Below are 25,864 nucleotides of genomic sequence, written 5' to 3' on the forward strand. Positions count from 1 at the left end.
TATTACTACATTCATATCTCAACAATACTTCCTCGTTAGGACGTAAGTCGCATTACTATAGATTCGCAGACAATGCAACGTATAAGATGGCAAAAAGGGTAATTTTTATGGGGGTAAAGGAAGGTTAATGAAACAATGGTTAGTCAGGTTACTAGTGAACTTTGGGTGTCTGATAAATGACTTTTGACGTTTTCACATGGTTAAATCGTCAAATAAAAGTGTTTATAAATAACCATATGTATAGTTAAATAGTCACTTTTCGACCAAAAGTAAAAAAAAGTGGTTTTACTAGCCTTTTTTTTTTAATCTGGTTTTACTAGCTACTTGTGTTGGCTTGTGCCTTTTACATTCCTATTTCACCAAGTAAATAACATCAAGTAAATATAAATAACAAATGCACAAGAACGACAAAGTGACAAATCACCTCCAAGACTTTCACAACTGTACCCCTAGCATCTATAATAGAAAAATCCAGTCCGAAAATATTTGGACTCGAAAAGTTGAGTACGAGTCCAGTCCAAAAAATTCCTAGTCTAGTTGATTCCGACAAGTTTGAACTGGACTGAATTGGACTATGATCTTTTCGCAATCCGTCTACACCCCCTAGCTTCTATAATGAAAAATTACGAGGTTGAATTAAAAGTTGGTTAAAGTGTTGGAGCGAGTTGGGGGTCAATTCGCTATACTTGAATTAGGGGGTTCAATTGCACAATTAGGCTCCGTTTGATAGGGCGTTAAACGTTTTCCTGAAAAACCGTTTTCCTCTATTTTCAGTTTTACATTGTTTGGTTGGCAAATGAGTGTAAAACCATTTTCCCTTGGAGTAAAATTACACTCCTAATGATGGAAAACCATTTTCCCTTCAAAATGAAGGGAAAACTATTTTTCTTATCTCTCTTACACACTCCTCTCACTACCTCCTAACTTCCCCTTTCATATTTGTTTCATTTCATTATTTTTCTTACATGGAACCAAACAACGGAAAACTAATTTTGGAATTGTGTATTCCATTGTAAATTATTTTCCATGAAAATCATTTTACACTGAAAATGTTTTACGCCATACCAAACGGAGCCTTAGTAAAAGTCTCAAACGATCAAGTTAAAGAACCAATTACCAAACCCTAGTTGCTAAAAACCACTTTAAGTGATTTCTTCTGGTTGAGTAAAAGAAGGTGTAACAATTTAAAAATCAAAATCAAAGTGTTGTATCTAATTAGAAGACGTGATTAAATTGGTTAATTCTTTTAAAGCCAGTTTGAGCTTTAGCAAAGATGAAGCTTCTCTGCTCTAACTTTCTCTTGTCCAGAAACGTGGTATATCTTTTTAATTCTATAACATTACTATGCTTTAATTATTTATTGGTGGTGGATGTTCTGAAATTGAATTCCCAAATGATTTTTTACTTTCTTCAGTTTCGAAGTTCTTTCATATGGGAAATTGCTAATTTAGCTGATGTATGTTGGTGGAACTTTTTTAAGTTGTTTAATGCAAGAACTTGTCTAATGAAATATGGAAATTCAAGTTGAGAATAAGAAATTGAACACTTGGTTTGGTGGGTTTTACACGTTTTCATGTCTACTAAAAGAAAGATGATTATTATGGTAGTCTTTCAATAATAATTAAGAAAGTGGTTAGTTCAAGTCTTGTACTTTCTGGGGTTCTTAGTGCTATCTTTTTAGTAAAATTTGGTGTCCATGAAATCTTGGGGGTGCAGAAAGCAAAAATGTTTACATTTTGGGAATATGATATGAAATCTTTCACACATTGTACTCTGTAGTAATGTGAATAGACCAACATTTTCTCAGTCCAATTTGACCAACCATGTCCATGTCTACAAGAATTTTATCAGTATTTAAATGCTCAAGAAATGGATCTGAAACCATTAGAAAACGAAGCAAGATCCTAAACCCAGTGTCTCCTTTGTACTCCTAGAAGCATTAGACCCCGTCACTAGCCGTCTAGCATTGTTTTCGGACCCTGGTGTTAATAATCTGGAGAAAAGCAATTGTCATGGAGAAGAATGGTAGTGGTGATCACAATCTGGCAACAGTTTCAGCACGTGTTGGGCCGTTGATGGACTCAGTGGTGAAGGTGTTCTGTGTTCATACAAAGCCGAATTTCTCTCTTCCGTGGCAGAGGAAAAGGCAGCATAGATCCTCCAGTACTGGGTTTGTCATTGCAGGGAGGAGGATTTTGACAAATGCTCATTCAGTGGAATACTATACTCAGGTTAAGCTAAAAAAGCGGGGGTCTGATACCAAGTACTTGGCGACTGTTCTCGCCATTGGGGCTGAGTGCGATATTGGTATGCTTTTGTTCCCCTTGATGTGAATGACGTTTTGTTTTCTATCCATTTGGGTTTTGGAATTGCTTTATTAATGCTCTGAAGTTGTTAGCTTTATCGGTTTTATCATTGGTTAATTTAACTGCAATTTTATTAGGAGCATTACTTCTTGAATATTTGCTAGGTGTATATGATTTGCAGGCAATGGGATGAAGGGGTAATGATTACTGCTGAGCTAAACAATGATAATTTAGATAGATCAGGCTGTTTGGAGAGGTTGGATGTATGCATTGGTATCTGTAACTCTATAATGAGAATAATTGGTAGTGATATTATTCCAAATGACCTACAAGAAAACATTTTCTAAAACAATATAATGGAAGTATGCTCAGGCAAACTCTACAATCATATATTAACTTTTGTAGATTAATGTAATGGTCAACAAGAGTAAAAGTATATTCTTTACAGAAGTGGTAATAGTAGTAATTGTAAATTGTAATAAAAGCGGTAGTGAAAATGGCAAGGGGGAAAGGTAGTTTCGTCAAGTATAAACTAGTAAATACCACATGTTGTTGACAGCTGATGTAAAAGAGCAAAGGACATAGAATTGAGTGGGACAATACTTGGTGCTGGTTCTGGGTGTATGGGGAGGGGTCCATGTATTCTTCTTCAATTGAACATACCTTTGGCCTTTTGAAGGTAAACAGGAAGAAATAGGGATGAAAAACGAAATTACCACCAACCATTGGGATGGAGATTTTCTAGTTCTTGCTGTAAACTAACAATAATCAAATTTGCTGGACCTTGCTCTGCTGGCCCCCCTTTTAATTCCCTGTTGAGGGCCATCCCTTTGATAATCTGCGAGTGGGTTAAATCCTAATTCCTACTTAGCAGCCTAATTTTTTTTTACGCCCCCCTCTTCTCCTACAATGCCATGGACTAATCTTTTTGTACATCTAACTAGGAATCCGTATTTTGCTACTTTGTGTGTCAGAATGATCTAAGACTGATATTGTGCATCTTAACTACAATAGGAGTGATCTATCTTACACCTACTTTTTTCTGTGTCACAATGTGACATTGGATCTAATGTCTCTTGGTAAAAGTTGGAAGTCATCTGAGTTGAAAGTCATTGCTTGTGAATTAATACGGCATCTGAAAACAGTATCATCAAACGCCGAAAGGATTTTTTGGGTATAGATCAGTAGTACCTCAATGTTGTACACCATTGCTGGTGTATGAATTAACAACTATCCCCCCCCCCCCCCTAGTATGTGAGTCAGTTGGAAGATGTATCAAAGCAATAACAACTGTGTTGGCATGTGCTATGCTTTTAAGTTAGGTACGAGCGATGATACATATAGTGAATATTTCCTTTTGCCTCATGATATGCAGAAGTCAGTAGAACTTGAGGAATAAGCGATCAAGCTCCCATAAATCGTGTGTGTGAGCTAAAGACATTGGTTTCATGAAAAAGATTCCAGCTCTTGTTGAATAGCTCTAACCCTAGCCATACTAGAAAATTTCATGGCAAGGCATGGGATGTTCTAGTGTGTATATTGTTAATGAGATTCTTGATTGGAGCATGTAAATTTGGTGTTCGTCATAGATAAAGAGCTGGTGTTTAGTTTTTGGTCGGCTTCTAATATTTGGCTAATAAGAGTTTGTTTGTTTCACCTTATATATCCTCATATGATCTGAACTTTATGGACATCGAGCACTATTGTTAGTATAAGTGTTCTATATGAACTTTTTTTATTTGAAATTAAGGTAAACTAACTAAAGCCTGAGTTGGCTTCTTCTTTGAACAATTTATTTATTTCACTGTACTTTGTAGAGTGGTCCATATATTACAGAGTTTGAGAGCAAAGAAGCATGTCTTTGCGCACCCTAATATCAAAGGAGAGGAGAGGGAAGTCTCGTTTGTCCATTTTTCTAGGAGTATGATGATTTTTTTTGGTGTAAAGGGAAGAATTTGCCTATCATGGCAGTTAGTTCTACCGATTATGTCGTCGTCCGAGCTCAGCCAAGTTTGTTTTGTGGTATATATGGAAGTTTGGGGGAATTGATTTATTGTTGATAAAAGTAAGAGAGGGATCTTATTCTAGTCTGCTTATTAAATATACCCCTATTACTCTGCCACGAAAAGGAGCCACTTTAGAAGCATTGGGGAAATGTCGATGGTGATTATGTCTCATTGCCTTAATGCCCTTTGGGATATTGGACTCATGTTATTGAAAATATCTACTGGTATTAGACTAATTTTGTTGACTACTGTAAGTTCTGGTTCTTCAGAGGCTTTTATGTTTTGATTTTCATGTTGTGCCAATGGGCTTTGGGTTTCAGAATATTCTGGATTAAATTTGTACGTGTCTTTATGCAGCTTTGCTTACTGTCAAAGATGATGAGTTCTGGGAAGGCGTTTCACCAGCGGAGTTTGGTGAATTGCCGGCCCTTCAAGACGCCGTGACTGTTGTGGGTTACCCAATAGGAGGAGATACTATCTCCGTGACTAGTGGAGTTGTCTCACGTATGGAGATCCTTTCTTACGTTCATGGATGGACTGAGCTACTAGGATTGCAGGTTATGGATAGAGGATTGTTTTTGTGGTTAACTTTGGCCTTGTTCTCATTTTGCTGACTTCATTTTCCATGATGCGTTCGTAGGTAGATGCTGCCATAAATTCTGGAAATTCTGGTGGTCCAGCCTTCAATGACAAAGGCAATTGTGTGGGCATTGCATTTCAGTCAATGAAGCATGAAGATGCCGAAAATATTGGTTATGTTATTCCTACACCTGTCATCATACACTTTATTCAAGATTATGAGAGAAATGGAGCATATACTGGTAGGTTCAACTGACAAGACTGGCCTTTTTTTATCCCTATGGTACTGTACTGTTGATCTCAGACACACCTGATTACTGTTGAAGTGACTTCATTTCTGGTATATTCTAGTCTCTGATTGTGCTTTATCTAAGACGCAAGATATGTATTCATGTTAGGGTTCCCAATCATTGGATTTGAGTGGCAAAAAATGGAGAATCCCGACTTACGTATGGCAATGGGAATGAAATCTGATCAAAAAGGTATACTTGTTACACGAGTTGAAGCTACTGCTCCTGAAGCTGTGGTTTTGCAGCCATCAGATGTTATTTTGAGTTTTGATGGGGTTGGTATTGGAAATGATGGAACAGGTAATTATCTGTTAGAAATGTACTGTTCCTCCCCTTGTAGTTTATCTCAACATTAAAGTGTACTACACTACTACTGCATACATTTTCTGTATATATGATGTTGGGGTTTGCCATATTATGAATATTACATGTTTATGCCGAACTTGAGATGTCCTTAATATCTTTCCCATTGAGAGTTTGAGGCTCTAATGAGCTTTATCAAAAATACTCATTTCCGCCAAATAATGAATTTGGTATGCCTGCTTATTCATCTGTTTAGATCAAAGGAAACTTCAACCTTATATAGGACAATGATACAAACATTATCTAATCCCAGGCCACTATTGAAAGTGGTGTGTAAAAAGGATGTCATTTTTGGTCTATGAAGGTGTTGTAACTTGTATCTAAACATTTTGTATTCTCCTTTATCCAAGGCAGTTGAAGTTTGCACAGCTAGTTGCACCAAAACAAACTAGGTCTTGGTAATTAATTGCTTTTCTTCATGGTGCTTGATAGATGTCAATTAATTTGAAGTGCAACTGTCCAATTTTTTCTCTAGGTACACGCCTTAGGCTAGGTTCCATGTTCCCTATGGCTTCACTTTGCCTTAAGCCTTTAAGTAAGAGAGAGAGAGAGAGAGAGAGAGAGAGAGAGAGAGAGAGAGAGAAAGAGAGAGAGAGATATTGTGTGTGTGTGTGTGTGTGTGTGTAAGAGAGAGAGAGAGAGAGAGAGAGAGATATTTTGTGTCTGAAAACAGTGCATGGTCAAGTAACGGTGATATATAGGGTGTGTGCTATACATGTATTAAGCTGATTTTCATTTGTCTGAACTATCTTTTTTTTTTTTTTATATACAATAAGTTGAACATAACACACTCTTGCATGGTTCATACACAGTGGAACTTCAAATTGCTTGTGCATTTTCAAGAGCAGAAACAAACATTTCCTTTTAGCGAATTTTCTGGTCCTAGTATATGAATTGATGCCTGCTTCTTTAATCTGCTGCTGATTTTTTGATACTGTTATCTCGGTATAACTTACAAAAATTACTTTGGCAAAAGGAACAAATTCAGAATCATACATTGAAAAGACTGATTGGATGGGTTGAACCAATCCTATTTCTGTTGTTGATACCAATTTTGACTTTTGTTGAAAGCCTACCCTGTTTGATGAGTGGTTTGGTGCAATGTTGTATCTATAATTAACCCTGTGTCTATCATTTTGTAGTTCCTTTCAGGCATGGAGAGCGTATAGGTTTCAATTACCTTATTTCCAAGAAATATACTGGGGATCACGCAAAAATTAAGTTACTTCGTGATTCAGTGATGCATGAATTCGACATTAAACTTGACCCGTACAAGAAGCTCATTCCAGCGTGTATTAAGGATGGACCTCCATCATATTACATATTTGCAGGATTTGTTTTTACAGCTGTCTCAGTCCCATATCTTTTTTCAGAGGTCTCATTTCTGTTCTCTTCCCTCTTCTCTCTCTGTTTCTCTGTATATATATATATATAGTTATACACACACACATGCGCGTTCGGGAACACCTTGTGCTTACATATTTTTTTGTGCCTATACACACATACACCTAAATGATTCATTCTCCTTGGATGTTCTAGTTTCTTGTCTTTGATCTAACAACTAAGCCTGAAAAGTGAACAGGTCTGCCTTGAACATGTAATTCTCACCCCAGCTTGCTGACCTTTTTGGACTAGTATCCAGGGCCAGGCATCATATTTGATTATATTGTCCTAAGAACAACCGTCTGCAGTTCCAAATAGGATATTACTCTAGTTTCATGATATTGGCTGTGCTTTAGGACGTTTTGAAGATGAGACCCCATTGAATTTCTATCTCAAGACTTATGCTTGATCCTTGTTTTTCATTCCCCTTGATAAACTGTCATATGAATTCTATGATTACCTGTGGTGGGCATGATATCCTGGGTTTATGATGTTTGTGACAAGCTTGTGGTTTACGGATATGTTATTTCCATTGCTGATTATGCTGAAAATGATGTCTTCTAGTTGTTGGTACACTTCTGTTGATCGATGCTCCAAAATTACTCTAGTTAGTGTTTAATTTGATGGTGCTGAAAATGATGTCTCCTAAGTTGTTGGTACAATTCTGCTGATTGATGCTCCAAAATTACTCTAGTTAGTTTCTAATTTCTAGCAATAAGTTGTTGAGTTGTTTTTAGATGATTAGCATGTATTAGTTTCTTTTTGAGGAGAATAGTTGTTGGTCACGTCCTCCATTACATAGTCATTTCTCTTGTTGTTAGGTCAGTTTTTTGTTGGATGCTTTAGCCTATTTTAAGGCTTCTGGTGTACTTTACAGTTTGGATTGTATATGTTTTGCTTCTTTCTTTCCCCTCTTGCATATTCTTTAAAGTTCAACAAAGTCTTGGTGGAAATTAGCCCAAATCGTTTTGCTAAGCTGGAAAAGTATGTGACATCTCACAATATGTATTGTTAGCCAAGTTAAGCTATTTTATGCCAGTATAGTTGCTAATTAGCCAAGTTAATAGACTTATATGCACACGATACATGCGAAAGGAAATAGTAAGTTAAATTGCTAATTATATCTATCTAAATCCTTGTTATAACTAAAAAAAAGAGGTTAATGAATGAGAAACTACTTTGAGATTTGATAGAACTGTCGTGTAATTTGGCCTTCTTTTGTTTTTTCTTAAGAAGGTTAAAGATGAGTTTGATTGTTTTTACATTTGAGGGTACATATATGTGATTTAGGGTGGATACCAAGTCCTCCCTCCCCTCTTCCCTTATATAATAGAGATGTCTACTTTCCCATCACCTGTAGAGACTTCCTTTTGATATTAGTCAGGTACAATATCAGTATTCTCACTTTACAGTTTTATTGTTGTATGAACTAATGGCAGTATTCAGACGAGAGTGATGTACCTGTCGAGTTACTGCACAAACTTCACCATTCAATGGCAGATTCAAAAGATGAAGAGCTTCTTATTATATCTCAGGTTCAGTAGATTCCTCCTCGACACCAACCTGAATTAATAATATGTACATGTAAGTTATAGCATTTGTGATTCTTATTAATTTTTCTCAGGTTCTTGTGGCTGACATCAACATCGGATATGAAAATATTACTAATGTTCAGGTATATTTCAGCTTTTATTAGAAATAGAAGATGCTTTCTATTATATTTGGGATGGTCAGTGGTTCACTTTTCATTTGAAGTTCCTAGCACTAGATATACCGTATTTTACCAGTTGTTTCTTCAGCTCTAGTCCCTTCCTCGCTGAAAGGTTGGTGATTTATGTCACCATTTTCATATTGCTGCTTTCCTCTCAGGTTACTGCTGTCAATGGTAAGCCAGTGAAGAACCTAAAAAGCTTCACCAGTATGGTGGAATCCTGCAGCGAAGAATATTTGAAGTTTGATCTGGAGTTCAATAAGGTTTTTCTTTCACTCCTCTATTCATCTTTCCTAGCATCACATTTACAATTATCAATATTAGCATGAGCTCATCCGAGAGGCATAGACCTGGTTATTGAGCGCGGTAATAGGCCAGCTCATATGGGATGCAGGTCATTAAAGGGTAAAACCTAAATCATACCCTTATAAGTGATCTTATTAATTTTCTTTTAACTGCATCTTTGTCTCTTTTACAAAATCCATCTCTAGAGGCATCACAACTAAAAGCAGTTAGCAATTGATCAATGTGTTTCTTTGGACAGAAGGTCGTCCTTCGGACAGAGACTGCTAAAGCTGCTACTGCAGATATCTTGGCGACACACTGCATTCCTTCTGCAATGTCTGATGATCTTAAAACATCATCTGAAGTTTGAAGCTCCGCTTCCGTTAATAGATGTTTGTGCAGCTGTATGCTTTTCACCTGTTTACCATGTACCAATTTAAACCCTATCACGTGTATATTACATAATAGTGTGTATGTCATCTGTTTACAGTCCACCAGCATATAATTCTTCACAAATGTAAAGGTCAAATATATGGTATGGCCTACTGTATATGCAATTGATAAACAAGTGCCCATTATAGCTTATAGCACCCCATAGATTCATTGTATTAATAGGGAGAACTAGGACACATACAAAGGTTTCTTAGGCAATGTACGATAGGATGATCATTGATCAATGTGATGTATGGAAATTGGTTACAAGAGAAAACTTAGTAAAAAGGAGTGATTGGCCGTGTCACTTTTGTAATTGGTATTCTCGGCTCAAAGTTAAGTACACGAAACGAAGGAAACCGTTGATAATAATAATTCTAACTATGGTCATCGTGCTATTATAAGTCATGACTGTTAAATGTTTTATAGTATGTCAAATTTTCATCCTTATTTTACAAGTGTGGTCTAAGTAGATCATTTATAGTTGGTGCACATGACCTAGCATAAAGCATCCCTTTCCCTTGCTTTTCTCTTCTAATTATCACTATATGTCATGCTAATCTAGCGAAGTCTGGTATAAACGCCCAATTACTTCTTCAAACCGTAAAATTTTACCTAGTAAGCTCAATTCCTTTCAAAAGCTCCTTCAATTTGGTACAACACGAGGTCGGAAAGAAGATGAAATGTAGCTAGAGTGAAGCAAAAATCAGGGAGGAAAATCAAGGAAGAGAGGATGATAATGCCGCTGAGTAAATAAAGATCAATTGAGCATTAGACATTTGAAAAAAAAAATGGAAAAATAGTTTTTACATGCTTAAATGGTCACCACTCACCAATCATGTGGGACCATGCTTGTAATATAAGGATGTAAGAGCACCTACATTAGTGGGATTTTAGGTTCTCCAAAGCACAAAAATACGAATAGAGGACATTGCCATTGTTGTTGGTGGGTTCCCTAAAAAGTGGAACATCATTAATTGGGAAACCTTCCCATAACTAATATCATTAGGACAAGATATATACACTAGTTGAGACTTGTTATGACAAGATACCCATAGCTAATATCAATAAACTAATATCGTTTTTATCATTAAAGATGTAACACCAACAATTGATTTTCCATGCATATTTATAAGCCGCATACAAAATTCTAAACTAATAATCAAACCAGCCAATAACCAATTGTCGAAATGAGAGTAATTTGAATCTATCTAACTTGTAAATCAAGTGATTATAATGTAATAAAAGGCACAAGAAGAGTTTGAAAAAGGGAAAATTCTAAATAGTGACCTCTATTTTCCCTCCACATGATTAATTTTTTTTCTTATTCAAGATGATGACCCTTAATTTTTTATAGAGTAACTCTTTTGATCTCTGAATATTCATTAATTTTTATTTTGAAATTAAAACTTAATACATTGGCAAAGTCATACGACATCTACAATAGATTGCAAAATTAAACAAACATATCAAAATGAAATAAATACATATTCTAATATGACAAAACCACGATCGTTAAGTAGATCTAACACTTTTGAAAGCCATCGTCTTTCACATCGCTGTGTGATGCAGCCTTCTCCACAACCCTAATTTTAAACCTAAAGGTTACCGCTTCCCTTTTGGGCGGTGGTAAACCCTTTTTTTTTCCTTTTGTTACTAGTTTTTTTATGTTATATTTATCCATATATTGGGTTGTATTTCTCTCCATGTGAGAGTTTGAAGACATTCGATATTTTTTACATAATTCAAGAGATTGTTCAATCTCTCTTTCTAGCTCAAATCTTCATAGTTATCCACCACTTCGTCAACGCCGTCACTATTTTGTGTGCACTTTGTTTGAATTCTATTGCTTTTGAACATTGTAAAATTCTCTTGCATTATAGTACGTGATAATGAGTCATACTCAATTACCCATGATAAACATCTAACCCAGAAATTTGTTTTGAGAAATCATCTCCTTCTTCAGTTAATCTGATGGGGCTTTCATCTGGAAATTCTCAGTATTTTTCATATTCGCTAATTTTTAGTTTAATCGAAGTTTAGTGCTGAAGGTTTCCTGCCATGTTGGATCATAGTTATGTGTTGGTATTATTGTTAATACATTTACAAAAGTGTCATTATTTATCAATCATAAGAACAGTCAAAATTCTTAATTTTGTGGAAATTCTAATTTGGCCATGTTGAGCCATTGAGGTGTTCAGCTGCTAATTATGAAAATCTAGTTTAGGGAAGTTTTTCTTTTTCACATACAAACATTTTTTCTTAATTAGTTAATGGTTTATTAAAGGATTTTTTTTTTTGAATGTTTGCTAAAGGAATTCAGAAAATAAGATGAGAGAAGTTGCTTCTTACAAAAATTAGGTCACCATCTAAAATCAATTAAATTTTTTTCCATCATCTGGAATTTTCTATAAAAACAAAAGACAAGAGTTCCAATATTCTATAACAATACTAATTCATAACTGTCGTTTTTATCATACACCCGGATATATTGTGAGCATGTACACCCGAGACTTATTTTTTTGCTAATTAGTCGTTTGAAGTCCTCCATTCAAGCAAAATTGACATAATAGTAAGAGCTTCAATTAAGCAAAGGATAGCATTTGGTATACTAGTGTATAATGAACACACTCTTCATAGTTGATTCCCTGCTGTAACTGTTGTTTGCTTGTACATGTTCTGCAATCTGATTCCAAATAATTTGTTAATTTCTTCAATTCTGGTGTCCCATATAGCTGATGTGTGCTATTACTTGTCTTTCTTAATTTGTTTGATTAGAGTGTTAAATCTTCTTGAAGTTTCGGATGAACGATTAAGAAAAGAAAGAGTTGGGTCTGGTGGGTTGAACACTGTTTCAACTTTCCATGTACTTTCCATGTCAAGTCTATCAATAAAAAGATGATTAATATGGTGAAGTCTTTCATTAATATTTAAGGAAGTCGGTTAGCTGAAGTCTTCTACTTTCTGGTGTTTTTAGACCTTAGTGCTACCAGAATTTAGTAAATGTTGGTGTCCTTCAAATGTTGAATCTTTAGAATAATATTTTATTGGGGGTTAAATACGAAGATTTGTTTATAATTTGGTAAAAATGCTATGAAATCTTCAGACATTATTGTAGACTTGTAGTAATATAAAAAGACCAACAGGCAACAGTTATGTCAGCCCAATTTGACCAGCCTTCTTTCATACAAGAATATCAGTATATAAGTGCTCAAGAAATGGGTGGCATTGGCAACCATCAGAAACCAAAGCAAGAATATAAGTCTTCTTCATTAGCATTTAGCACTGCTTTCGACGGTGGTGAATATAATCTTAGACTAGACCAATTGTTATGGAGAAGAATGGCAGTGGTGATAACAATCTGGCGACAGTTTCAGCACATGTTGGGCCGTTGATGGACTCAGTGGTGAAGGTGTTCTGTGTTCATACAATGCCAAATTTCTTTCTTCCGTGGCAGAGGAAAAGGCAGCATAGTTCCTCCAGTACTGGGTTTGTCATTGCAGGGAGGAGGATTTTGACAAATGCTAAATCAGTGGAGTACCACACTCAGATTATGCTCAAGAAGCGAGGCTCTGATACTAAGTACTTGGCAACTGTTCTGGTCATTGGGACTGAGTGCAATATCGGTATGTTGTTTGTCATCCTTGATGTGGATTTAATAATGCTTCGAAGTTATTAGCATTACTTCTTGAATATCTGCTAGGTGTATTTGTTGTGTATGCAATGGGGTGAAGGAGTACTGATATATGCTGAGCTACACAGTAATAGTTCAGACAGATCAGGCGGGGTTTGGGAGGTCTGATGAATGCATTTGTATCTCTAATCAGCAAACTGGTACTGATATTGTTTCCAAATGAGCTACATGAAAACACTTTGTAAAAGAAGTGGTGAATATTATCCTCAACAAAACCCTACAATAAAGTTTAGGTTAATACTTAATTTGCAAAAGTAATAGTAGTAGACTAGTAGTAGTGGTATACTAGTATTAGTAGTAATTGTAATGTAGTGGTAGTGAAAAACTGAAAATGACAAGGGGGGAGAGTAGTGTTGTCTAGCATAAACTAGTGAAAGACCACATATTCTGACATGTTGCAATTCATATGAAACTTCCCCAAAAGGTATATGTTGCAATCGTAAAAGAGCGAAGGAAGTATAATATTGTTGGGGTTCAGAATTTGGTTATTGTTGTTAGTTAGGTTGTTAAGAGTTCAGTAGTATTGTTAGTTTGTTAGATGTAATTCTAACATTAGTTTTGTTACCTATTGTAATTAGTATAAATAGGTAGGTTGTAATATTTATTCCTTCTTACACAATAACAAAACTAACCTTACATTTCTTCTCTCTCTTCTCTCCCTTGCGTTTCTATACTGTTCTTCAACCTCAAGCTCATCAATGGCGTCATCTTTTACTTCTTCTGATTTTCGTTCTCCCTAACCACGAATTCTAACAAATATTGTAGCTTAATTGATGAAAACATTGTCCAATTATGTATTTCTAGTACATTTTTAGTGGTTGTTTCTCCGGTTTTGACTGCTTAGAGAATTGCCATTTCTCTATTCATATTTCTGTTTCCATTACCTTTCCACACTAGGCTTCATGAATGTTCTTTTCATTGCTGCTCCACCTCTCATGTAGCACACAGTTTTTGCAGGGGTAATTTGCATACTAGTATTCTACTGAATCCCCAACCAGGAGGAGCCTCTTTAGAGGCATTGGCCTGATTGGGGTAATATCGATGGTGATTATCTCTCATTGCCTTAATGCCATTTTGTATTATGCACTCATGCTATTAAAATTTTCATTGCTGCTGTCAAATTTTGCTGACTACTGTAAATCCTGGTCCTTCATAGGCTTTTATGTTTTGATGCCCGTGCTGTGTACAATGAGCTTGGGTTTCAGAATTTTCTGGATGATACTTATGTGTGTTTTATGCAGCTTTGCTTACTGTCAATGATGACGAATTCTGGGAAGATGTTTCACCAGTGAAGTTTGGTGAATTGCCTGCCCTTCAAGACGCCGTGACTGTCGTGGGTTATCCAATAGGAGGAGATACTATCTGTGTGACTAGGGGAGTTGTCTCGCGTATGAAGATCCTTTCTTACGTTCGTGGATGGACTAAGCTAACATGCTTGCAGGTTATGGATATTAGGATTGTGGTCAACTTTTGCATTGCTCTCAGTTTACTGATTTCCTTTAGTTTTAATGATGCTATTGTAGGTCGATGCTGCCATAAACTCTGGAAATGCTGGTGGTCCAGCCTTCAATGACAAAGGCAATTGTGTGGGCATTGCATTTCAGTCAATCAAGCATGAAGATGCCGTAAATATTGGTTATGTTATTCCTACACCTGTCATCATACACTTCATTCAAGATTATGAGAGAAATGAGGCATATACTGGTAGGTTCAACTGACAAAATTCGCCTTTTCTATACTCTATGGTGCTGTACTATTTGTATCACACACGACTACTGTTGAAGTGAACATAATTTCTGGTATATTCTAGTGTCTGATTGTCTTTAATCTAAGATGCAACATATTTATTCTTGTTAGGATTCCCAATTATTGGATTTGAGTGGCAAAAAATGGAGAATCCTGACTTACGTATGGCAATGGGGATGAAATCTGATCAAAAGGGTATACTTGTTACACGAGTTGAAGCTGCTGCTCTCGGATCTGAGATTTTGCAGCCATCAGATGTTATTCTGAGCTTTGACGGTGTTGATATTGGAAATGATGGAACAGGTAAATTATCTTTGTAGATTATCTCAACATAAAAGTTCTATATAGTACTGCATACATTTTCTATATATATGATGTTGGGCTTTGCCATGTTATAAAAATCACATGTTTAAGCCGAACATCGCTAAGTGTCCATACTATGGAAGCATGATCGAGAACTCAATGCAGTGTCGCAGGCTCTTATCTATAAAGAAACATTGTAACTTTGATTTTCTCTACTCTTACAAGTTCCGTTTAGTTTTTTGCTTTCACTTTCCTGGATATATCCGAGTCACATGCTGGTTCTGCACTTCTGTGCTCATGCCTCAGGCTCTCCTTTAATTATCTGGCTTTAGTAAGTGTTGCACATTGTACCTGATTTTGCATGAGAGCATTATTTTGTGTGCTTCAATTTCTTTCATTGAAACGGCCAAATATTGAATTTTGGCATACCTGCTTATTCATCTTCATCAAAGGAAGCTTCAACTATATAAAGCAACAATGATACGATGTAGAATTTGAAGCTAGGCCACTGTTAATGGACATGTAAGATACGAGTTATGTCGTTGTTGAGATGGAAAGTATCTTTTTCAACTTGTTATTTTAGCTTCAATTCATCTTTCTTCCTTGAGTATCCTAGGAAAGTAGAGAGAGAGCAAAAAGAGAAGCCGGTTAAAGCCTTCTATTTTCCTTGTGACACAATGTTCTTGGTCTTGGGAAGTGTTTGAAACAATTTATTCTAATCAACTCTCATGTCCGATGGTGATATGCTTGTAATCTCCATCACTTCATTGTTTCAGAGTAAGTTGCACTTATGTAACTCCCCTACAGTAAGCACCGCCTGTAGTTGTTGAATCCCATTGATGACCACATGTGAATGTCCCACATTTGAGAAAGAGGGGAGACTAAACCACTTTATAAGCTTTGGAGTTACTCATCCTATCAACCAATTGGTTTTAGGATTGAACCTCCTTGGGATTGTAAGTAGGCTAAACTCTCCTCCTCCTTATTGGGTTATTCAGGCCCATTTCATATAATCTGAAAATCAACATGGTATCAGAGCCTGGGTTGTGAGTCTCTTCTAAACTGCCCTTTAATCAAGCAACTGCATAAGGGTTTACCTCGACAGGATATCTTTCTTATTGGGTTACCTAGGCCCATTTCATATAATATGAAAATTAACAGTAATCTTGGATACAAACTAAGTTTAGCGGGAAACTAGACGGTTCGTGAAGGTGTTTTAACTCGTAAGCAAACAATTTGTATTCTTTTTTATTCATGGTAGTTGAAGTTTGTACAGCCGTACGCACAAACAAGCCATGTCTTGGTAATCTATTGCTTTTAATGTCCTTTTCTTTTTTGGTAGTAGGTACATGCCTTATGCTAGGTTTCATATTCCCTATGGATTCACATTGCCTTAAGCCTTTAAGTAAGAAAGATAGTGGCAGTCATTGTGTGTGAGTGTGTGTGTGTGTGTGTGTGTGTGTGTGTGTGTGTGTGTGTGTGTGAGAGAGAGAGAGAGAGAGAGAGAGAGAGAAAGTTGTTGCGTGAGTGAAAGAGAGATATTTGTGTCTGAAATAAGGCATGGTCAAGTGATGGTGATACTTAGGGTGTGTTATGTTTAATTGAATTTGACTTATTTGAACTTATGTGAACAGTTCTATTAAGAAATTGGTTAATACAAGCTCACCATAACACACCCTTGCCAATTTCCTGCACAATGGAACTTTTTTTTTGAAGGGCAGAAGCAAATATTTCCTTTTAGCTGATTTTACTGGTCCTAGTATATGAATTGATGCCTGCTTCTCTAATCTGCTGCTGACATCTTGATACTGTTGTCTTGGTATAACTTACAAAAATTACTTTGGCAAAAGGAACAAAAACAACTATATAATTATACCTTGAAAACAATGATAGGATGGGTTGAACCAATCCTATTTCTATTACATTGTTAATACCAATTTTGACTTTCTTTTGAAAGCCTAGTAGCCTACCCTGTTTGGTGAGTGGTTTTGCAATGAACTGATGTAAGGGGAAGGGGTAGCTTGGGGAATAAGCTAGGGAGTTTGTTAGTGGAAAATTAGTATATATAGTGAAAATTAATTAGAAAGATGAAAAGCATGTTAAAAATTGTTGAGAAACTGGGTGAGCTTTTATGAGTTCATTTGGTGTTAAGGATACTAGCTTAAGCTGAGTTAGTTGTTTAGCTTCCTTTACAAGCAAGTCAGTTAGCAAGTTAGTTTGTTAGTTGTTAACAGAATAATGAGCTGGCATAGTTTGTTATTGTTCAGCTCATTCTAGAAGTTGTAATATAAATAGTGTTTCCCTTGTAATTCTTTTCATTTATTCAATACAATCTCTCTCTCTAAATCATAATGAAAGTTATTTTCTCTCTCTCTATGTTGAATTCTTAGAGCTGAAGTGTTCTTCATTTCTGTTTAATTGAGTTCAATCTCAAATCATCACATTTGGGAGAGGAAACAAGTCTCTCGAAAGCTTGTTACTATCTTAATATTTTCTGCAATTTCATTTTATTAATAAAAATCCTTTTAATGTCCTTAATTATCATCTAAATCCAGAATTAGCTATGTCAGTTCATAGCAGATTTGTGCAATGTTGTACCCATAATTAACCCTGTGGCTATCATTTGTAGTTGTTTTCAGGCATGGAGAGCGTATAGGTTTCAATTACCTTATATCCCAGAAATATACTGGAGATAACACGAAAATCAAGTTACTTCGTGATTCAGAGATGCATGAATTCGACATTAAATTTGATCCTCACAAGAAGCTCATTCCCACGTGTACTGATGATAGACCTCCGTCATATTACATACTTGCAGGATTTGTTTTTACAGCTGTCTCAGTCTCATATCTTTTTTCAGAGGTCTCATTCTGTTCTCATTCCTGCCCCTCTCTTTTTCTCTCTCGTTTTCTCTGTATACTGTGTGTGTGCGGGCGCACACAGACCTTGTGCATATATATCTTTGTGTTTACTCCTGTAACTTTTCTCTGATGTACTGTATGGAATTACTTAGAACAAGAAATGTGAGAGTTTGGTCTATGCAAGGATCCAAGATTATCCTGCAGATAATTCCCTGCTATACTTGGCTCTTGCTGTTTGAACCCCTAGCTTTGATGGGCAATATTTATTAGTAATAAACTAAAGTGCAACTTTCTAACATATTCTCAAGATAATCACCTGACTTATAGATGGTTGATACATTTGTTAATTGCTCACCAACAGTGGACGATTTTAGAACCTGTTACCCTCCGTTAGTTTCAAAACAGCTATGCTTCAGGAAATTCGTTTTCTTCGAGTTAAACAACATCAAAGGACATGGTGTATGAGCAATGATCTCTTTGGTTTAGGTGTGAAACTTGTGCTTCCGTTGCTGAATTTCTATCTCAAGATTTATGCTTGATCCTTAGTTTTCTTTCCCTTCTAAAGTAATGTCATCTGAATCCTTTGGTTTCCTGTTGTGGGCATGATTGCCTGGGATTATAATATATGTGATAACCTTGTGGTTTCAGGTATGCTACTTTCATTGCTGATTGTGCTCAAAATGATGTCCGCTAAGGTGTTAATACAATTCTTGGTGGAAATTAGCCGAAACTGTGCTATTTAACTGGCAAACTATGTGACATCTCACATGTGTATATTGTTAGCCAAGTGAAGCTATAATATGTAGTTATATGCCACTGTAATTGGCTTACCTGTACTTTCACATTGCCTACAGAGAGTCTAGAGGCTGTATTTTGATATTAGCCAGTTACACTATCCGTATTCTGATTTTACAGTTTTTTGCTGCATGAACTGATGGCAGTATTCAAGCATGAGCGATTTTCCTGTTGAGCTTCTGTACAAACTTCACTATTCAATGGCAAAATCAAATGATGAAGAGCTTATTATTATATCTCAGGTTCAGTATCTTCCTCCTGGACACTACCCTGGAATTAATGAAAATATATATACTTTCTCTTAGATTGCACATGTAATCCTTATTCATTTCCTTACTCAGGTACTTGTGGCTGACATCAACATCGGATATGAAGATTTAACTAATGTTCAGGTATGTATCAGCTTCCAATCGAAATAGAATTGTCTTCCATCACATTGGGGATGATCCGTGGTCTACTTAGTTGTTCAGTTCTAGTCCCTCTCTGACCGGTGGGTGATACATGTTGCCATGTTCATAGTGCTGCTTTCCTGTCAGGTTATTGCTGTCAATGGTAACCCAGTGAAGAATCTAAAAAGCTTCAAAAATATGGTGGAATCCTGCAACAGTGAATTTTTGAAGTTCGATCTAGAGTTCAATATGGTCTCTTTTTTGCTCCTCTTTTAAGCTTTCTCTAGCATCACATGTACAATCATTTATATTAGCCTGAACATGTGCGAGGGGCATAGACCTGGTTATTGGATGGGGTGGACTGGTAGCGGATCACCTTATTACTGGGCTGAAATGGCCTTGCTCATGTGGGTTCAGGTCTTTAGCTGGTAAAGCTTAAATCACATCGTCATACATGAGTTAATTTAATTTCATGCTTTCTAAAATGTATCTTTGTCTCTTTTACAAAAATGCATCTCTAGAGGTATCACAAATGAAAGCAGTTAGCAACTGATCAATGTGTTTCGTTGGACAGATGGTCGTTCTTCGGACAGAGACTGCTAAAGCTGCTACTGCAGATATCCTGACGACACACACTATTCCTTCTGCAATGTCTGATGATCTTCTAATATTATCTGAAGTTTGAAGCTCCGAGATATTTGCACAATTGTATTCTACATTTCACCTGTTTACAGTCCACCAGGCAGTCAGGCACAGCATATAAAACATCATATTTAAATTTGAACAATTTTGTGGGACACCTGAAAAGGAATACGAACACTATATTATAGGACAATGAGGGAGTATTATAATTTTTTGTGAAGGGAGGGGAGTATTATAATTGATGTTGGTTATTTATAGGGTGACTGAACAGCATAAAGTTGGTAGTATTAAGACTCGATTTTATTCACGTGAAATAAGTCAATTTGATATGAATTTATTAAGATCTGTTATGGTCTAGTTTGAATCATTTTTTGATCTGGACTGATCTATTAATCTCATTGAATTTTAACCATATTTTTTAATGTAATTTTTACCTATAACATATTCATGTGATCAAATCTTGATTAATTTGCATTAAAGTGTATTAAAAAAAAAAAGTAGCAGGTACAAATGAATTTCTTGTGTTCATAACAAAAGGGTTTTAAAAGCAAAACCATCACAATTCACCAAACGTGAAACACAGTTGTAGAGAAAACGTACTTTATACCTTCTAGAAACAATTAAACAAACATTACAACTTACAACAGAAAGGAGAAGCACAAACAAAGTTACAATTTACAACCAACTTTCCAAAAAAGCACTACTTACCTAAAACTTCCTATTTCATGGAGTTTTCCACTTTCCAGTCCAACTTATCGATAAATGTTTGGTATTAAATTCAAAAATAAACGATTTGGTCAAGTAAAAAGACAATATGCAGTCTTACAAACTGATAGAGTATAAAACTATTTGTGAGACTTTAACCATCCATTTAAGCTTTTGGTTGAGTTGGTTTTTTTTGACATCAGAGTCAACGTGACATAAATGTCATGGATTCAAATTTTATCCGGCCCTTCTTTTTAAGTGAAATATTTAGCGTATTCCTGGAACTCCAATCATCAGCTCAAGTTTTTGGTTGAATTGATCCTCTTACATAAACTAAAAAAAGCAACACTCGTTTTAGGTAACAACCCCAAATATATATATGGAACATAAATACAAAACATCCCCACTAAAAACAAATAAAGTTGAGTTTCCAAACATTCTAAAATAACGTACGATATACATACGAGTATGGGGAAGAATGCTGGTGTGAATAGGTTGGAGACCATGGACGCAGTGGTGAAGGTGTTCTGTACTCATTCGAAGCCGAATTTTTCGCTTCCATGGCAGAGGAGGAAGCAGTATAAATCTTCAAGTAGTGGGTTTATTGTTGCAGGGAAAAGAGTTGTAACAAATGCTCATTCAGTAAATTACTATACTCAAGTTAAGCTTAAGAAGCGGGGGTCTGATGTCAAGTACTTTGCCACTGTTTTAGCCATTGGAACTGAGTGCGATATTGGTATGTATTATCATATACTTATTATGCTACATATCTTTAGATTTTGGACTTGCAAAAGTTGGCAATGTTTAAGAGATTTAGTTTTCATTAAGATCAGAATAATTGATTTTCTTTTGTTTCATATATTGCTTAATTGCTAGTTGTGTTAGAACTTAGCATGGCCACCCATGAGGATTTACCATCCTCATGAACCATAGTACTCAACTACTCACTACTCTCTATGCTCTATGAGGAGTTTCTCATGGATGAGGGAATACTTATAACTTATAAGGATGCTTAATAATGAGGATGGAGGAGAGAAGCAAGAGAATTCTCCAAATATGGAACATTCATAATTTCCACTAGACTTTATTATTTGGCGTGTAGGTCATGGTCGTGCGGGTCGGAAGCAGGTCGTTGTTTAGGCCAAATTCTGATCAGGCAGAACTTAGCTGAGGATCTACAGCTAATGGAGATGCAATAACAAGAGATGCTAGCTACGGAATTAAAAGAGGATGCAAAGAGAAGACAGAGACACCAAGAAATGGTGACGCGGAAAACCCCAGGAAGAGGGTAAAAACCGCAGGTGGAATTGAGTCCACCAATCCACTATGTAAGAAGATTACAACTTATAGCTAGCAGCTAGCAGCTTGCAGCTTGGACTAAATACACTTGTAAATATTTGTGAAAGTAAAGGGAAGAGTTTTTATGTAAGTGATGCCAATGAACTGCCTTTCCCCCAATACTTCTACTCCTATTTATATCCATACATTTATTGTAACGTTGCTTTACATATTTACGTTGCATAACTAATCCCCTAATATGATGCCATGATCTCCTAACATCAAGGAGTATCTCCACTTCTGCTTAATGACTTCGTCAACCCTATTTTGTAGGCGCAACAGCATTATTTGACTTGATCTTGATCAGTATCCAATGCTCTTTGAATCAAATTTATTCAACTCCCTTCGTTTCTGCTTGCTGTAGCTGCTACCTGATAATTTCTAGCTGGGACAGATGTATATCCTGCAGATTCAGCTTAGCAAAATTCTTAGGACATAACAATTGCCCCTAACTTGTGATGCCAACCTAGGCGCAACTGAGGTAAAATCGCAAGTTACCAGCCAAAACAAAATATTTGTTAGCAAAAAGTTCAAGATTAAAATAAATTTGTACTATCTTAGAAGATTTTTATCTTTTTCTTCGAGAAAAAACGTTTGTGGATAAAAATTTTTCTACTTTAAAAGATAAACTCATCTAGCCACTTGAAAAGATAATTTTCTTGGGAAAAGATAAAACTCATCAGATAATTGATTACTTATCAACAGTAGAAAGATAAATTTTAAGCAACATTAAATACTTATCCGTTAGCTTAGGCTACCGTTGAGCTACCAGTATTTAAAGACCTCTCAGCCCTTCTTGAACCTTTACTTTACTTCTCTGCGAACTCCTTTTCTCCTCAGGTAAACCTTCTCTCTTTCGTTTGTTTCCTCAGGAATTTTCTTTTAGATCTTTCACTTTTTTCTGATGGGCAGAGCTATAGATGACGTTGCTTCATCTGATACTGAGCGAGACATAGAGGTGCTCAAAGTTTTAGGGGGTTTCCCTGAAAATACTCAGATCATACTCCCCACTCCTACATGCAGACCTGAAATCTGCCCGGAAGACTACATTTGCTATTATGAACATCCTTTCTACCTAGGGTATAATTACGAGTTTTCTCCCCTCACTAGGTCCTTTATGGAGGTTTTACACCTATCCCCTGGCCAGCTGATGCCGGCTTTTTGGAAAACTTGCTCGACTTTAGAGACCCTAACTAAAACATGGCACAACCCCTTTTCTTTAAACGAGCTTTTGACCGCCTATAGTGTTAGAAAATCAAACAAGGGTTTCATAACTTTTAGGGCTAAGGCTCCCCTCCCCCCATTGATAGAAGGTACAATCGCTTCTGACTCTGTATGGAAGACTAGGTATTTCTTCGTAGTGAAGGATTCGCTGGGCGAAGCTGGGAACCATCTAGTTGGGGGTTGGTCTAATAAAGGTACTTATCTGTTCAATTTGCGTTTTGCTCCTAAAAATGAATTAACTAGGTTCTTACCTTGTTTTTCTTGCAGGTCTTGGCCCCGTTATCTCCCAGATCCCTGAACAAGCTGAAGATTACCTGAACTGCTCAAGTTTCCTGTTGAGGAACGCACCTTCACAGCTCCTACCGAGGTTCTACCCTTAGATTCCAGAGCATCTTCTCGCACTAACTCGATGTCAACAGGTGATTTTAGTTTGCAAAACTTTTATTTATCTTATGGTTCCCAGGTATTAGACCAACTAGGCTTTCTCATTCATGCAGCTCTAGCAAGATCCAGTAACTTGTCCGACGAGGATGCAATGGACAGGCTAAAGAATAGGAAGAGATCAGCTGCTTCTTCTGGGCAGTCTCAGATTGAAAGAGTTCCTCGCAAGAACCTACGCTCATCTACCATCCCTACCACAATTGACATCATAACTGACTCTCCTAGAGACGAAGTCCTTATGAGTTTCCCTGCAGACTTCTTAGCTGAAGAAGGCCTAGAAGGCGGGATCTGGCCCGCAGCTGACAAGCTTGTATTCCCAGCTGCGCAAAAGAGGTTAAAAGGACAAGACCCTGAAGTTGTCCTGAACCATGCCGTTCAGCTTTCATTACAGGTTAGAACCATTTTGCATTAATCTATGCAACGAATATTACAGTTACGGCTTATACTTAGCTTTTCATTGATGCTGCCAGCTTTCCAGATTGCATGCTGCTAGAGGACAGCTTGCGGACTGTGCTACTCTCCAAGAGAAGGTGGCACGTCTGCAAAAAGACAACTTGAGCCACCAAACCAAGCTGGAGAGGGAGAAACAATCTCGGTTGGATGCTGAGAGCAAGTTAGCTGCCGAGCAAAAATTGATTGAAAAGAGAGCTGGAAAAGATGAGAAGATGCTGAGCGGGAAAGAAAATGCACGCCTGGCTGCAGCTGTAAGAGAAGCTGAGGAGAGGGCTTTAGACATCCAAGCTGAAGCAAAAATTATCGAAACTGCGAAGCTAGCTTTCCTGATTAAGTTCAAGAAGCTAGATGACAAGGGTGTCAATTTCTATATTGACAGATTCCTCAAGCTGGATTCTATGACCGCTTTGGAAGCTTTAGCTACAGGTGGCAAAACAAATGACTCGGAGAAGTCTACAGCTGAATCCCCTCCTTCTCTCAACCAGCCAGAAGGTGTTGTTCTTGGTGACAAGGACAAGGTTGCTGGCGATGACGCCAGCGTGATCTCTTAATTTCTTCAGCACTTTCATCAGTTTTTCTTTTGGAACAATTTAGTTTTAATTAGCTTGGGTACTTTTACCATTGCCTGTGGGGGCAATGCGTTTTTGTAAGAACATATTTCCTTTCAGCAATTTAATCGTTTGAACTTATGTCTTTGCCTTTTGATCTTAGCTATTGATACTTTGATGAGTACTTAAGTTACATGCATGCTTTTGTCTTAATATTAGAACAACATATTTACCTGGGATAAGCGTTGTTCAACTTAGGTTGGGCCCGTTTCCTTGGTGCTACGACCATTCAGCTAAGTTTGGGTGGTCCAACCCTTAGCTGCTTGATGCTGGTGCTACGACCTCATAGCTGGATCTCGAAATCCCAGCTACCCACCTGGGTGTTACGACCCCTTGCGTTTACCTGCGTATGAAGTGGACTTTAGATGGCTTGCTGCTACGAGCACATAAAATACTTAAGTCGTTAGTAGAATTAATTTGTTGTTTACCTGGTGGACCAATGCTTTGTGCAAAACAGTGGTTGCCTTTAAAGATTCTGGCGTCTTTGGCCCGATAGTAACCTGGTAGATGCCCCAGGTTAGAAATGATATAGCTTAAGGTGAGAAGCGTTCCAGCTTCTAGGTACTGCTTTTCCATCTTTAGTAGTTAGCGATAAGCTCCTTTTCCAACTACTTGATCGATTAGATAGGGGCCTTCCCAGCTGATCCCTAACTTACCTGCATTGACCTCTTGGGTATTCTGGAAAACTTTCCTTAGAACCCAATCTCCTACCTTGAATACTTTAGCTTTGACATTCTTGTTGAAGCTACGAGCCACTATTTGCTGTTGTGCAGCCATTCGTATTAATGCATTATCTCTCAAATCTTCGATGGAATCTAGGTCGTAGCTAAGCTCTTTGTCGTTGGCTTCAGGAGTCATCAATCCATATCTAGCTGTAGGGACAGCTACTTCCGCAGGTAGCACCGCCTCGCATCCATACACAAGTGAAAAAGGAGTTCTTCCTGTGGCGCCTCTTGGTGTTGTTCTGTTTGCCCACAGCACCTTAGGTAGCTCTTCTACCCATCTTCCCTTCTTAGCTTTTAGGCGCCTCTTAATGCCATTGATAATTACTTTATTGCTGGACTCAGCTTGTCCGTTAGCTTGCGGATATCTAGGTGTGGAAGTTATCAAGCTGATGTTCCATTCGTGACAGAATTGCCTTGTCTTGTCACTTATGAATTGTGATCCGTTATCACAAATGATTTCGCTAGGTACCCCGAATCTGCAGATAATGTTAGTATGCAAAAAGGATATTACTTCTTTATCTCTCACCTGCTGGAATGCCCCAGCTTCGATCCATTTGAGAAAGTAGTCCGTGAGTGCTAGCATGA

At 37.0% G+C, this 25,864-nt stretch overlaps 2 protein-coding genes across 5 annotated transcripts; both read left to right on the forward strand.

Moving 5' to 3' along the window:
* Positions 1 to 1,153: 1,153 nt before the first annotated feature.
* LOC104894226 (protease Do-like 9) lies at positions 1,154 to 9,779 on the forward strand. 3 transcript variants are annotated; one of them, XM_010680415.4, is made up of 10 exons: positions 1,156 to 1,315; positions 1,935 to 2,307; positions 4,670 to 4,869; positions 4,953 to 5,133; positions 5,290 to 5,481; positions 6,687 to 6,919; positions 8,367 to 8,462; positions 8,552 to 8,602; positions 8,797 to 8,901; positions 9,183 to 9,779. In XM_010680415.4, exons 2-10 carry the CDS (start codon positions 2,013 to 2,015, stop codon positions 9,291 to 9,293), a joined length of 1,464 nt encoding a protein of 487 aa, XP_010678717.2. In that variant the 5' UTR covers positions 1,156 to 1,315; positions 1,935 to 2,012; the 3' UTR covers positions 9,294 to 9,779. The 3 variants fall into 3 exon arrangements, with proteins under 3 accessions (XP_010678718.2, XP_010678717.2, XP_010678716.2); XM_010680416.4 differs by having other exon boundaries at positions 1,154 to 2,307; positions 9,186 to 9,779; XM_010680414.4 differs by having other exon boundaries at positions 1,157 to 2,307.
* Positions 9,780 to 11,044: 1,265 nt separating this feature from the next.
* LOC104894225 (protease Do-like 9) lies at positions 11,045 to 20,152 on the forward strand. 2 transcript variants are annotated; one of them, XM_010680413.3, is made up of 9 exons: positions 11,050 to 12,981; positions 14,291 to 14,490; positions 14,573 to 14,753; positions 14,907 to 15,098; positions 17,728 to 17,960; positions 18,901 to 18,996; positions 19,096 to 19,146; positions 19,291 to 19,395; positions 19,718 to 20,152. In XM_010680413.3, the coding sequence occupies exons 1-9, from the start codon at positions 12,687 to 12,689 to the stop codon at positions 19,826 to 19,828; spliced, it is 1,464 nt and encodes a 487-aa protein (XP_010678715.2). In that variant the 5' UTR covers positions 11,050 to 12,686; the 3' UTR covers positions 19,829 to 20,152. The 2 variants fall into 2 exon arrangements, with proteins under 2 accessions (XP_048500102.1, XP_010678715.2); XM_048644145.2 differs by lacking the exon at positions 19,291 to 19,395 and having other exon boundaries at positions 11,045 to 12,981.
* The last annotated feature ends 5,712 nt before the right edge of the window (positions 20,153 to 25,864 follow it).

The sequence above is a fragment of the Beta vulgaris genome, chromosome 5 (assembly GCF_026745355.1).
Source record: "Beta vulgaris subsp. vulgaris cultivar EL10 chromosome 5, EL10.2, whole genome shotgun sequence".
NCBI classification, from domain to species: Eukaryota; Viridiplantae; Streptophyta; class Magnoliopsida; order Caryophyllales; family Amaranthaceae; genus Beta; species Beta vulgaris.

Bases quoted from the DNA above. Each gene is read 5' to 3' on its own strand.
- LOC104894225 (XM_010680413.3), top strand. From the start codon at position 12,687: ATGGAGAAGAATGGCAGTGGTGATAACAATCTGGCGACAGTTTCAGCA. The intron at 14,754-14,906 runs GTAGGTTCAACT...TATTCTTGTTAG, and splicing joins GAGAAATGAGGCATATACTG to GATTCCCAATTATTGGATTT. The intron at 15,099-17,727 runs GTAAATTATCTT...TATCATTTGTAG, and splicing joins TATTGGAAATGATGGAACAG to TTGTTTTCAGGCATGGAGAG.
- LOC104894226 (XM_010680415.4), top strand. From the start codon at position 2,013: ATGGAGAAGAATGGTAGTGGTGATCACAATCTGGCAACAGTTTCAGCA. The intron at 5,134-5,289 runs GTAGGTTCAACT...TATTCATGTTAG, and splicing joins GAGAAATGGAGCATATACTG to GGTTCCCAATCATTGGATTT. The intron at 8,603-8,796 runs GTATATTTCAGC...CTTTCCTCTCAG, and splicing joins AAAATATTACTAATGTTCAG to GTTACTGCTGTCAATGGTAA.